Here is a 13,945-nt window from a genome sequence, read left to right as displayed (position 1 = left end):
TAAATAAGATTCTTAGAGCATGGGTCAGAACTAGTCAGTTCATTCTTCTTAATTTGTGTTTCCATTTTCTAACCCAATCCCTGTTTTCAGTAAAACTCTTGTACTTCCAGCAACCAGTCCCCCGCCCCCAAATCCTGTGGTCCTATCATTTAAAAAAAAAGAGCAAAAAGACAGTATAAAAACAGCTGGCCATCTAAAGCTATATCAAAGACATTTAGCAAGTTAAAATGTATTACATTCACTATAATCCACAGGACTATTCATCTTGGAAATGTAAAACATTAGATATTTGTGGAAACCATGTTGTCTTTGCTTTTTTTCCACATCTAATAAATTATCTTTTCATGGAATTAATAATAATTAGAATTTTTTAATTGATTCCATAATAATTAGCCGTAGTTTCTTTTATTAGGAAGTCACAATGATGATTTGAGAATGTTCCAATTTTGAAGACTATCTGTAATACCATATTACACATTTTGGCTAACCAATCCATAATAATCTTCCCTGTCTTACACTCCTTTACCCTCAGTGACACATTCACTAAGACTGCTTCCTCTTTTTGCTAATGACATACCTCCCTCTCCTTTATAGCCAGTGTGAATTAGTAGTAAGACCTGTATCCTCCATTTCCACGTCACTTACTCCTTAATTTATTTTATTTTTATTTTTATTTTTTTTGAGATGGAGTCTCACTCTGTTGCCCAGGCTGCAGTGCAGTGGTGCGATCTTGGCTCACTGCAACCTCCGCCTCCCAGGTTCAAGCGATTCTCCTGCCTCAGCCTCCCGAGTAGCTGGGATTACAGGTGCCTGCCAACACACCCAGCTAATTTTTGTATTTTTAGTAGAGAAGGGTTTTCACCATGTTAGCTAGGTTGGTCTCGAACTCCTGACCTTAGGTGATCCTCCTGCCTCAGCCCCCCAGAGTGCTGGGATTATAGGCATGAGCCACTGCACCTGGCCTCTCCTAAGTGAATTTTTAAAGCAAATGCACCTTTTCATAGTTTCAGTTTGACTGTTGTTATTTTCCACTCCATGCCCTCCATTTGGTTTTTGGAATTCTTTTGCTATTTTCCCCTGGAGTAGCACTTAGAAGCACAGACTTGGCTTTAGACAGACTTGGTATTCTAGTTAACTATATTTTTGTCTGAGGGTCATTTTGTTCTTTTGTTGGAAATTCCAGTATGTGAGCATGATACACAATTGAAAAGGTTTTTGAGGAGTTGTAGAGAGCCTTAGAGTCAATGATTTGAATGTCAGTGCTATGATGTAAAAGTTACAGATTAGTTTGAACCTGAACTGACACAAGATTGTTTCATGAGGGCTTTGTTTTTAATAACTACCTATTATGAGCTGCCTTGTTCCTTGTTGTATGCTTACTTCCCTTAAAATGTGAAGTTAACAATTTACATTGACTGATGGTTCCAAATAGAGTCCCTAATTTTAAATGTTCACTGCATTTAGCTTTCCCCGGTATGATCTCCATATAGGTAGAGTACAGAGAGATGGATGAAAGCTTGGCCAACCTCTCAGAAGATGAGTATTATTCAGAAGAAGAGAGAAATGCCAAAGCAGAGAAGGAAAAGAAGCTTCCCCCACCACCCCCTCAAGCCCCACCTGAGGAAGAAAATGAAAGTGAGCCTGAAGAACCATCGGGTGAGTTGTAGTATCCAACCACAGTTCTGTTTTATCTTAGAAATAAGAATGAATGGATTTATTTCCATTCTGCAATATTATTTATGTCTTTATCTTTGGCTTATAATAAAGTCTGATATTGAGGCTCCTGCCATGTGTGTCTTTGTGTGTGTGTATACATATACATGTATATGTGTGTATGTATACACATAGATACGTACATACTGGTACTGATATTCTTTTTGTGTGTCTGTACATATACAGGAGGAAAGTAAAGGGTGGGAATGGAAGGACAGTGGCAATATAAGGTGGTTGGAAAGTAGGAGAAAATAAATGATTAGAGAAAACATACAGAAAGCCATATCCAAAGCACCAGACCTCACTATGACAGCTCTGATTCAGAAATTGTTCTGGCTAAATGATGTGTTTACCACGTAGTTAGATACTTTCTGATAAAACTTTCATGGTGTGGATCGGTTTTGAGAAGTGCCTTTTCCTGGTGAACAAATGTAAAAATATATATAGGCCAGAAAATCTAGAAAGATTATGGGAGTCTATAGTTTTGGTTTCAGAGCTTCAAACAGCTTTAAAGAATTCTCACTAACATCCCCTCAATGCTGAGTACTAGCGTTCTGAGGATGGCTGGACCAATCAGGGATACCTGCCTTTCTGTTTTGGAGAGACCAAGCAAAAGCAGTATTTTAATGAATTTTTGTATCTTGTGCCCTTAATGACATTTTATTTACTCTTTTTGACTTTGAATTTTTACTAAGTTCCTCTTCTTGAAAATTTTTATGTTTTGAATAGCTTCAGACCCACACACCTCTCTGGTTCTTTTAGTCCTGTACCTTTTAAAAACAAAATGGTGGTTTCAGACCCCATCTGCTATATCTTGCATGACTTTCGTAGGTACCCAGATTAAGACATACTTCATTTGAGGTGTTTTATCTTTTGTTTTAGCCTTTCTTTTTTAAGGGTTTTCTCCCCTATGGTGTTACTGTGAATTACCAGAAGCAGTACTGATGCTTCACTTTAGGGCATTACCAGTCAAGTGTTAACTTAGGTTTGGAGCTTATCAAAGTCTGGCTAAAACTTAAAAATCAAATTTATAATTTATAGGATTGTAATAAAGTGTACTAAAGGAATACAGTTTGAGAACATTCAGAAAAAGATAGATTCTGGTTTCAGTTCATTCAAAAGTCAGGGGTTTTCTAAGAAGAGTGGTTTTCGTAAAACTTTCTTAAAATGATTTCTTGGGCAACTCCTTGTTTGAAGGTTTCTAGTTTCAGTAGTATATTACCTTTGGGGCTAATGTCCCGGGCAAATGTAGCTGCCTTTTTACTTTACACCTCTCGTTATTCATTTTTCTTCTTCCTCTTTCTAGTCTTATACATTTAGCTCTCTTCCTTCTGTTCTTACCTCCAACCTTTCCCTTCACCCTGTGCTCTTTTCTTCTGTGTTCTTTTTGGTTCTTACCTTTCTTCTACCTTTGCTGTAGACCTGCTAATGAGATACTTGGGGATAACCCTTTTAATGTCTGCAGTGGCTCAAGAGTGGGCTGACTTCTTAGTTCAAGGGCTCTTAAGTATTACGCATTGATGATCTGATATCTCAGATGCTGCCTCACCTTTTTTGTGTGGTTGTGTCTCCAGTAAATAATTGATTTACCGTAGGTTCCAAGTTGATAAACGTTTCTTTGAAAATTTTAAACCATGTGTTGGTGTTGCTGTTTGCTTTTTTTCTGAAAGCTTTTTTTTTTTTTTAATTTCATAAACGTCAGGTATTGTTCCCACAAAAAGTAAACGTCTTAGCAAAAGGATTTAGGATTTGGGAGCTGTCTTTATTGTGTTGTAGTTAATTATAATGCAGTGGTTTAGTTTAAGTTATCTTTGTTTTTGGGGGGACGTTAAAATTTTAAGTTGAGGATATCTTCAATGCTTAGAAATGTGCTGATAACAGCCAGAACTTACTAATATATTATTTGTGGTTATGAAAATAGTGATTCTTCCTTTAAAACAACTTAATGTTTTTTTGAAAATTTCTGGGGTGAATTAGGGATGTACTTTCCCTAGAAAAAAGTGTCAACTTACTAGCCTAAACTACTTATGTAGTTTAGCAATAGATTGGACCCTGATGGTGAATCATAAAATATTATCAGGTGAGTTAAATATTTGGACACTGTGCAGGGTTTCTAAGTCTTTTGTCTTATCTTTCACAACAGTTTTTAGTCAAAAATTGAATGGAAGCGTTGCTATATGACTATATTAAAAGCTTGAGAGAAGATACAGGTTTGTTTCGTTTTGATATTTTTGGAGACGGAGTCTCACTCTGTTGCCCAGGCTGGAGTGCAGTGGCATGATCTCGGCTCACTGCAATCCCTGCCTCCCCGGTTAAGCAATTCTCCTGCCTCAGCCCCCTGAGTAGCTGATTACAGATGTGTGTCACCACGCCCAGCTAATTTTTGCAGGGTTTCACCATGTTGGCCCGCCTTGGCCTCCCAAAGTGCTGGGATTACAGGCATAAGCCACCATGCCTGGCCTGTGGGTTTGTTTCTCTACCAAACCTTTTCTTGTTCTCAGTCTTTTTAAAAGGCAATCACTAGAAATTATTCTGTCCAAAAATTTAGGTTAGGGCCAGGCGCGGTGGCTCCCAGCACTTTGAGAGGCTGAAGCAAGCGGATGACCTGAGGTCAGGAGTTTGAGACCAGCATGGCCAACATAGTGAAACTCTGTCTCTACTAAAAATAGAAAAATTAGCCAGGTGTAGTGGCACGTGCCTGTAATCCCAGCTACTTGGGAGGCTGAGGCAGGAGAATTGCTTGAACCTGGGAGGCAGAGGTTGCAGTGATCTGAGATTGTGCCACTGCACTCCAGTCTTTGTGAGAGCAAGACTCCGCCTTAAAAAAAAATCCAAAAAACAAAACAAAACAAAAAAGTAAGGTTTGCATACATTTCATTCTTGCCAACTTTTAAATTTGTTTAGAAATTTTTGCTTTGCTTTCTGCAGTGTAAATATTTTGTTAATAAATATTTTGTTAATTATTAAAGCACAAGGTATTCTGAAGTCAGTGGGTCAAATTGACTGAATAAGGTTCCTCTGGGAGAGTACTGAGAAGAAGCCAGAATGGTGGGAGCCATATTGTGAATAGCCTTGTTTGACTAAGCCAGGCTAAGGAATTTGAGCATTAGGAGTGTCAGCGGTAGCCCTGAGGTTTTTTGAGCAAGGGGGGTTACACTGAAATATGTTCTTGGAAAGACCAATCTCATGCTAAGGGTGAACTAAAGGAGTAAAGAAGCTGAGATTGGAGAGAGAATTTAGGCTATTGGTCAATGGAAAAATGTTCTTAAAGTTGAATTTTTATGGAAAGAAAAAGTTTGGGTGTTTTTGTTTGTCTGATTGCACTTATATAATTGGAAGGAAGTTCTCTCTGTTGACCTAAATATTGTTTTTAGATTTGTCAATTTTTGACCGTAAGTTAATGTGATATTGTAGTCCTATGGTAGTCAAAATGGGTAAATAATGGATTTTTCATACCAAATATTACTGTTTATATTTAAAAACTACCTCATTTTGTTTTCCTAAATATTTCCATGCATTTTTATACTTACTATACTTTTGAATATATTTGTTTTAACACATGATGGTTTTATTTGGTTTCCTAGTACCTTTTCTGTGAAGATGAAAGTTTTTTTAGGTCTTGCCAACTAAACTTGAACAGGTTGTCTTTGGAATTGGGTGTGTTTGGTTACTAGCAGCGTCACATAATAGTGGAGTGTTTATGAAATAGAGTCAAATCTCCTTCAGTTGGACTTCATTGATTTAGAATAATTGTGCCCCGGTAAAGTACCCTTCTGTTTATTGGAGAAATGCCTTTCCTGTCTTTGCTCAGATTGTTACCCTGTGTACCTTACATTATTTTCCTCAGTGAGTTTTGCATTCCTGTATTAACTGATTCTCCAACACTTACTTGGCTTTTTTATTTTCACATGGAAACATGACTCCATTTTTTTTTTTCTCTCCACTGCCTTTCAGCAGTTAAATTTTACCATAAGAATCTTACTAGTTAGTTCCTGGATTTAAATTGTGTATTGGGTAACTTTTCACTGGAGAACTCAAGATACATTCTGAGTTAGAAGTAGCTTAGTTGTACATAGCCTGAGACTTTCATGGAAATTTATTCTAAAATAAGTAAAAGGAAATTTGAAATGGGTTATTAAGATGCCTTTCTTAAGCCTTTTTCAAGTTAATGGATTTTTCAGTAGAGACATCAGAAGTGTGTGTGTATATGCATGTGAGTGTGTGTATCATTTTTCTAGGCTCCATGATGTCCTAATCCTTAAGACTAATGAAGCCCAGAGGCTTCCATTAAGTCATTGGTTAACTCTTCAAATAGATTTTTTTAGATGTGATTGGTAACAAGTCTGTATTATAATTCATTTTATGGAATGACCATGGGAAGAATCACTTTATCTCCTTGTTTATATTCTTATTTGTACCAGAGGAAGCCCTCTTCTCTATTATATGTGGTAATTTTAAAAGTTTGTAGGTGTGTGTTTTAAAGAGATGTAGGCTGTTTTTGTTTGTTTGTTTGTTTTGAGACGGAGTTTTGCTCTTGTTACCTAGTCTGGAGTGCAATGGCATGATCTCGGCTCACCACAACCTCCGCCTCCCGAGTTCAAGCAATTCTCCTGCCTTAGTCTCTCAAGTAGCTGGGATTACAGGCATGCGCCACTACTCCTAGCTAATTTTGTATTTTTAGTAGAGATGAGGTTTCTCCGCGTTGGCCAGGCTGATCTCGAGCTCCTGACCTCAGGTGATCCACCTGCCTCAGCCTCCCAAAGTGCTGGGATTACAGGTGTGAGCTACCATGCCCGGTCAGGCTGTTAGATAAATTAACAAAAATCATTGATGTGAGAGAATGTAAGATAAGAAATTTTGTGTGGTTTTAATAAATTTGGGGGCTTGTTCACATAATAATCATACTGTAGGTTGAAAATATTTTTTAAATTTACCTAAAAGGTGAAGTTAACCTGAATTAGTAAAAATAGTAAATTACAGAAAATATACAATGTATGGGTAGAAGAATTTAAAGAGTCAATGAAATTTGATCACAAATGGTGTCATAATGAAAATTTCATATAACAAAAGATTGAGGACCAAAAATTTGATGATTTAGTAGAGAAAGTATTAAAAGGCAGAATCTTCTAGAGTATTCTATAGAACTTGGTATAATAGAATTTGATCAGAGAAGAGTTGAAGATTGTCTTACTTTAAAAGAAAAAAAAATAAGTGGTACTAATATTTTCACCTTATACTAGTATAGTTCTTTGTTTATAAGATACCCTGGTCTCTTCCCTGTGAGGCAGTCATACTGAGTGCAGTCTGGTGGTTGCCAAGCACTGAGTTTGGCAGCATGGATAGTAATGGCCAGAGTTCAGGTGAACCACTTTGTTTTTTTTTAATCATGCTGTAACTATTCTCAAGTGGCTAATCCCAGGCTTTTCTCTCTGATTTCTCTCTCCATGCCTGCAAATGGAACCAGAGAGAAGGACTAGCTTTCAGGTTTAGTGAGAATTGACTCAGATTACCACCACAGGGAAGATGATAGGATTCTATTACATCCCCAGGCCCAGCAGGAGACCCTGTTTTGTAGGTTTACTAGAAGTGACTAGGGAGTTCATTCCTGACAGGGTTGTCTGTGTTGTCATTTTGACATGCTAGTGTAAAATAAATGCTCGAAATCATTTGAATTCTCATTTTATGAAGTATGATGCATACATTCAGAAAATAGGCATAGGGTTGGTTTTCTTGCCACGCCCCCCACCCGCCCCCTCACCACTCCAGCCTTTTTGGAACACATTTCAGTGTTCTGATTTGGATCTATGCTCCAAAATACCTTACTGGAGGGCTGAGGGAAAAAAGTGACAAGCTGAAAAGGTAATTCAACAGAATTCTTACGTTCTTATATTTTGAGGCATTATGAATGGATCAAGATAAATATGCTACACAACACGGTCCCCACTCTCAGATAATTTATAGCCTAGTATGAGACACAAGTGTAGACATAAATGCATAATGGAAAACAAAAAACTCTTAAGTGTGATATCAGTATAAAAATTCTAGAGGCATATAGAGGTAGGAAGGGTGAAGAGTAGAGAATTGGTAGTATGGAGGGCAAATTTTTTAAAAAATAGGCATTTTCTACAAAAAAAATAAGATTCCTCCAAATGTGGTAGTTCCTCATTGACTTTATTCTACAAATATTATTGTACGATGATAATTATTTTGTCACAGTCACAGTGCTGGATTCTAAGGGTTCAAAGAGAAAGAGTACATCCACCTGCAAAGAATTTGTAGTCCAGTGTGGTGCATGCCTGTGTGTGTAGCCTGGTGTGGTGCATGCCTGTAATCCCAGCACTTAGGGAGGCCGAGGCAAGGGGATCACTTGAGGCCAGGAGTTTGAGACCAGCCCAGCCAACATGGTGAAACCCCGTCTCCACTAAAAAATATATATATATATATACACACACACATACAAATTAGCTGGGAGTGGTGGCTCATGTCTGTAATCTCAGCTACTCAGGAGGCTGAGGTACCAGAATCACTTGAACCGGAGAGGCAGAGGTTGCAGTGAGCTGGGATCGTACCACTGCACTCCAGCCTGGGTGATAGAGTGAGACCCTGTCTCAAAAAAAAAAAAAAAAAAAAAAAAAAAAAGTGCAGTTCAGTTTAGGGTTACAGATGTTAGTAAGTAGCTACAATGAAGAAACTACAATGGAAATGTATAGAAAGTATGGTGAGAACTCAGAAGTTTTTATTTTTTTAATTGATAAATAAGATTGTATTTATCATGTACAGCGTGATGTTTTGAAGTATAAATACATTGCAGAATGACCAAATTTAGCTGATAAACATGCATTACCTCACATGGTTATCATTTTTGTGGTGAGAACACTTACCCACTTTCTTGGTATTTTTCAAGAATACAATGTATTGTGATTAACAATGTCACCATGTTGTACAATAGCTCTCTCAGAAGCTGTTTTTAAATAATGTTTCTCCCTAAAATTGGGTTTTGGAAATTTTGTGTTAAACATGAAAGGATGAAGCAGTTTTAGATCCTTGATTTTTAACTATTTACTGCTTTTGGTCGATAAGAACCCTTGAATCAGATGCTACAAGTTTATGTTTGGTCTTTGAGAGATTGACCTGCTTTTCTTAATGATGTCATTTCATTGATTTGTTGTACTTTTTATTAAGGCAAAATAGTAATTTGTTTAGCTGATCACCTTTATTTTTATAATTTATTTGAATTCTTTTTGTTGCCATCATTTATTGGGTCTGATCATGTTGTAATAGAAGAACAAGATACTTTGTGAGGATTTTCTCGTCTACAAAATGAGACTTGTTATGAGAATCAAATGAGAAAATGCGAAACCCACCTTTATGTATAAACATCTTGTATTTATTAAGCAGAGTTGATTGAACAAAGAATAGGGTGGATTGGTGTTTTATTTAGAAAAAAAATCAGGGCAGCTTTAGACCAGACAGACACACATACTATGTTACTTTGGGAAAGTGTTTGTGGTGGGCCATTTTCAGTAATGAGTCGATTATGAAATAGATAACTTTTTAAGCATCTGGAACTGTTAGTGGGTGTGTGTGTGTGTGTGTGTGTGTGTGTGTAAAACTTAAATCTTGATAATAATCTTTTACGTTAAATCATGAGAATGACAGACTTTGGGACTTTCTAACATAGTTTTTTTTCTTTCCTTAAGAGAATAATATAATTGAAATTCTTGCATCGGCTGTTGAGTTATAAGAAATGTTTTGTAAGCTTTGTTATTAACCAGACACACCTTAAGCTTGGTAGTTGGACAACATAACATCTGAATTGTAAGCTTTCTCTGGAACATTTTGAAAAGTGAACACAAACCAAGACTGCAGCAAAATAAGTAAGGATCAGGAAAATTTCTACTATGGAATGTGGAGGGAAATGATATGTGAAAAAGTAAATTCTTTCCATTGGCTTCTAAAGCTTTGCATTTCTCCCTAGCTTGTAGGGCCTTTTACTTTCTTTTGATAGGATCCTTGCTACTACCCAGTGGAAGTCTTCAAGCACATATCTGTGGTGTTATTGTTCTTTCAGCAGTTCAGTGGAAGTTCCAGGCAAGCTCCTACTTCAAGCAAAACAATTTTTCTTTTTTTCTAAACCTTAAGAAGGCTGTTTTAGTTCAGTATTTTAAATGATACTGTAACCCAGGGATTGCTATTCTAGTTGGAACTCATAATTTCATTTTGACTGTTGCTCAGGCTGGTCTTGAACTCCTTGTTGTAAGTGATCCTCCTGACTTGGTCTCTCCCAAAGTGCTGGGATTACAGGTGTGAGCCACTGTCAATTCCTTTTTGAAACTGTGATTTTCCTTATGTTCATGAGATTAATCGTGCATTTATGACTGCTTCAAATTCTCTGAGCCTATTATTACTTCCATGCTATTTTGAAGTCGTTTAGCCCCATTCTTACTTCTGAGTTCTGTTGTTTAATTTTCAACCATCTTTAGAACATTTCCATTTAATTGTATTAGCCAGTCTCCCAAATTTCCCATTTTGTTTGTAGCATTACTAGTCTTCTGAACTTAAAACCCTAGAGTCATCCTGAAAGTTCTTTATCCCTTTTACCAAGTCTGTTGTAAAGTCATGCATCTTACTGTGCAGTCTTTTTCATTTGTTAGGCCTTACCCATTTTTACTGTCACCTTTTTCTAGTGAATTTCAACTTGTTTGTAAATTATTTCAATAGCCTTTGAATTGGATCTCCTTTATCTAGGTTTTCCCTCTAATCCATCTCGTACAAAGTGGCCAGATTAGTTTAACTAAAATAGCATTTGTTTTGTTGTCTTTGTGCCAAAGATCACAGACTTTTCCTTCATTACTACTAAAATCACGTTCAGGTTTGGGTACTGGAAAGGGATCATTTTACCAATCCACTTGATCTCCCACTGCTTTTTCAGACCATCTCCTTCTGAAAGTAGGTACCGTGCAGTCCTCTGCACATACCATGTCTGTGCTTTTCTCTTTATCTTTGTAAATGATCTGGACCATAGTGGTGGTTTCACTGCCTCGCAGTCTATCCAGATCTCTCGGGAATTGTTCTGAAAGCTTCCCTGATTCTCCAAGACTGTGTCAGCTTCTCGTTTCTTAACAACAACAAAAGTTTCCTTGTAGGTATTTTTCATCTTTTCTCAACTAGATTATAAGCTTTTTGAAAACAGAGAGTCTACCTGTTCTACTTTTGTATTTGTGCTTTGCAGTTTTGGGGCAGATATAGTAAACATTGATTATTAAATAAACTCAATTAGTGCGTTAATACGGTAGAGACATATATTCCAAGTTGGCTTTAACTTTTGAAATGTTTCTTTCACCTGCTAATTTGTTAAATTCAATTGAAATCAGTAGGTTGGCCTTCACTTTTATTCCATAAATTTGGCCATTTTGGTAAATTTATCTTCTATTGGAAAATCGTTGCTTCCTAGATTTAGAAGTTTCTTAAAATGTTTGTAATTTGAATGTGATTCCAAGAAACTAGTCAAAATGTGAATCTGTGTTTCTGGAAACAACCAACCAGTGATTTTCACCTCCTTGTTTGTTTGCCAGATAAAAGCATTTGAAAGTTAACATAGACTTCCTTTTAAGATGTTGGAAGAGTGATCTCTTGAGTATTTGAATTCAGATGAGAAAACATTCAGTAATGTGATTATAACTACAACACTTCACGCTTCAAGAAGGACTCTTAGATCTGAAGGTCTAGAAGACAACTGAAGGGCTGTTATGTAAGATAAATCAAAAAGATCTTCATTTTCAATTTGGAGTAGTTGTGTACAAATAAGCTGTATGAAGAGTCTCTACTTTAGGCCGATTGTGGTGGCTCACGCTCATAATCCTGTTGCTTTGAGAGGCTGAAGTGGGAGGCTAGGAGTTCAAAAACAGCCTGGGCAACATATCGAGAACCTGTCTCTACAAAAAAAAAAAAAAAAAATTAGCCAGGTATGGTGGTACATGCCTGTAGTCCTAGCTACTCAGGAGGCTGAGGCAAGAGGATCCCTTGAGCTCAGGAGTTCAAGGTTACAGTGAACTGTGATTGCACCACTGTACTCCACCCTGGGCAACAGAGCAAGACCTTGTCTCTAAAAATAATTAAAAAATTAAAAAGAGTCTCTGCTTCAAGCTTGAGGACTATTTTGTAGGTTTGGTGGTTTGGGATAAAAACAAAAGGGAGTTTCTTGTGTAGTGGTGCCAAAATCAAGGTGATATTACAAAGTTGCTTTGGAATATTTTCATTTTCTGTTTTGAATTTGCACTTATGGAAAGCTAACAGCGCTACTTGCCTGCTGTTAATGTGTCCTGAGCCACTATCAGAAACAGAGTCCTAGGCTGGAAAGACCCAAAGAGCAGATGAATAAGGGATTTTATATATATCATAATCAGAGACTACTTGGATGAAAAGTTAGCTGCAAGCAGTGTTGTCTATGTGCTGTTTTTAAGAAAATGTTCAAGAATTGGTCTATAATATACTGCTAGTAAAGATGATCTTTCAGTTGTCTTTGGAGAAGTAGGCATCTTCAAAATACTCTCAAGTATGATTGGAGTGAAAATAATAACTTCATTCTTTATTTCTAAGCAAGTTAAACCATTATCAAGAGATAAATAACTTGTTTCTTAATTTAATTTTAAGCACTTTTAAATTTTGTTTTCCATCATTTCTTATGTTATGTGGTACCTTCTGCTTGGTTTCTTTCTACTCCTCTGCTTAAATAATACTTTGGAGTTTCTTTTCTTGCTTTTTTTTTTTTTTTTTTTTTTTTGGAGACCGAGTCTTGCTGTGTTGCCCAGGCTGGAGTGCAGTGGTGCAATCTCGGCTCACTGCAACCTCCACCTCCCGAGTTCAAGCGATTCTCCTGCCTCAGCCTCCTGAGTAGCTGGGATTACAGGTTCATGCCATAGCGCCTGGCTAATTTTTGTATTTTTAGTAGAGACAGCGTTTCACCATGTTGGTCAGGCTGGTCTTGAACTCCTGACCTCACGATCCGCCTGCCTCGGCCTCCCAAAATGCTGGGATTACAGGCGTGAGCCACCATGCCCAGCCTGGAGTTTCATTTCTTTTTTGACATTTTGTTGTTATGGGATCCCTTTTAAAAATCTTTGCAGGGTATTGAATATTTTCTATGTTTTCCTGCATTTTTTTAAATTAAAAAAAAAATCTTTTTAAGAGGTTTTTTAATTCCTTTCTTCAAAACCAGAAGACAAAAAAGACTGCCTCGTTGCCCTTTTGTCCTTGTTAACCTATTGAGTACGCAAGTCAGGGGTAAGAAATCCATCTTTTTTTGTGAATCAAAGCACCATTGATTCGCACACAAAAATCAGTCAAGAGCTACCTGTAGCTTAAATTAGTGAGTTTATTGTATGACATGTATTATAGTTGGAAAAGAAGGGAAATGAGAGGAATAGGAAAGATAAAGTAATTCAGGCTTAGGCTAGCTTCAAAGTGTGTGTTTTTGTTTTGTCGGTTTTTTGCTGTTTTTATCTAAGTTTTTAGTGGTGAGATACCTTCATGACAAGAGACTGTTACTTTTATTTTTGCCAAGTCAGAAACATAATTTGAAAGATAACAGCTGTATTATTCCTAATCTTAAGTGTGATTCTTGGAAACTATTTGTTTCATTGTTCTGAGTCCCTCCCTGCTCCCTTTCTTCCCCAGATAAAATTCAGTTTTCTGATCCAGCTTGGTTTTATTTGGAACCAAACGAAACAATGGCAACATTTTTTAAAAATCTGTGAAATATATTATTATTATTATTGTTATTATTATTATTATTTTGAGATGGAGTCTCGCTGTGTCGCCCAGGCTGGAGTGCGATGGTGTGATCTTGACTCACTGCAGCCTCTGCCTCCCAGGTTCAAGTGATTCTCCTGCCTCAGCCTCCCGAGTAGCTGGGATTACAGGCGAGCACCACCACACCTGGCTAACTTTCATGTTTTTAGTAGAAATGAGGTTTCACCATGTTGGCTAGGCTGGTCTTGAACTCCTGACCTCAAGTGATCTGCCTGCCTCAGCCTCCCAAAGTGCTGGGATTACAGGCCTGAGCCACTGCACCTGGCTCTACAAAATATTTTTTATGAATAAAGCCAGAATTTACTAAGAATGAATATATCTGATTTTAAGTTTATAGTAGAGTTTAAAATGTAGGACCTATATTTTCGAGATAAGTTTGCAGATTGGATTTAGTAACCCGATCGTCTCTTCATGATTGTAT

General features: G+C 37.1%; 1 protein-coding gene across 4 annotated transcripts in view; it reads left to right on the top strand.

The window, feature by feature from the left end:
* Nucleotides 1–13,945, top strand: part of KDM1A (lysine demethylase 1A) — a 64,068-nt gene that overhangs the window by 9,569 nt on the left and 40,554 nt on the right. For all 4 annotated transcript variants that reach the window (XM_004024869.4, XM_055387461.2, XM_019012465.3 and 1 more), the window contains exon 2: nt 1,491–1,656. In XM_004024869.4, coding sequence (XP_004024918.3) covers nt 1,491–1,656 — 166 coding nt within the window. The remainder of the gene's footprint in view (nt 1–1,490; nt 1,657–13,945) is intronic.

The sequence above is a fragment of the Gorilla gorilla genome, chromosome 1 (genome assembly GCF_029281585.2).
Source record: "Gorilla gorilla gorilla isolate KB3781 chromosome 1, NHGRI_mGorGor1-v2.1_pri, whole genome shotgun sequence".
Lineage (NCBI taxonomy): Eukaryota > Metazoa > Chordata > Mammalia > Primates > Hominidae > Gorilla > Gorilla gorilla.
Note: the sequence above shows the minus strand (reverse complement) of the source record. Positions and strands in the feature narration are given on the sequence as shown.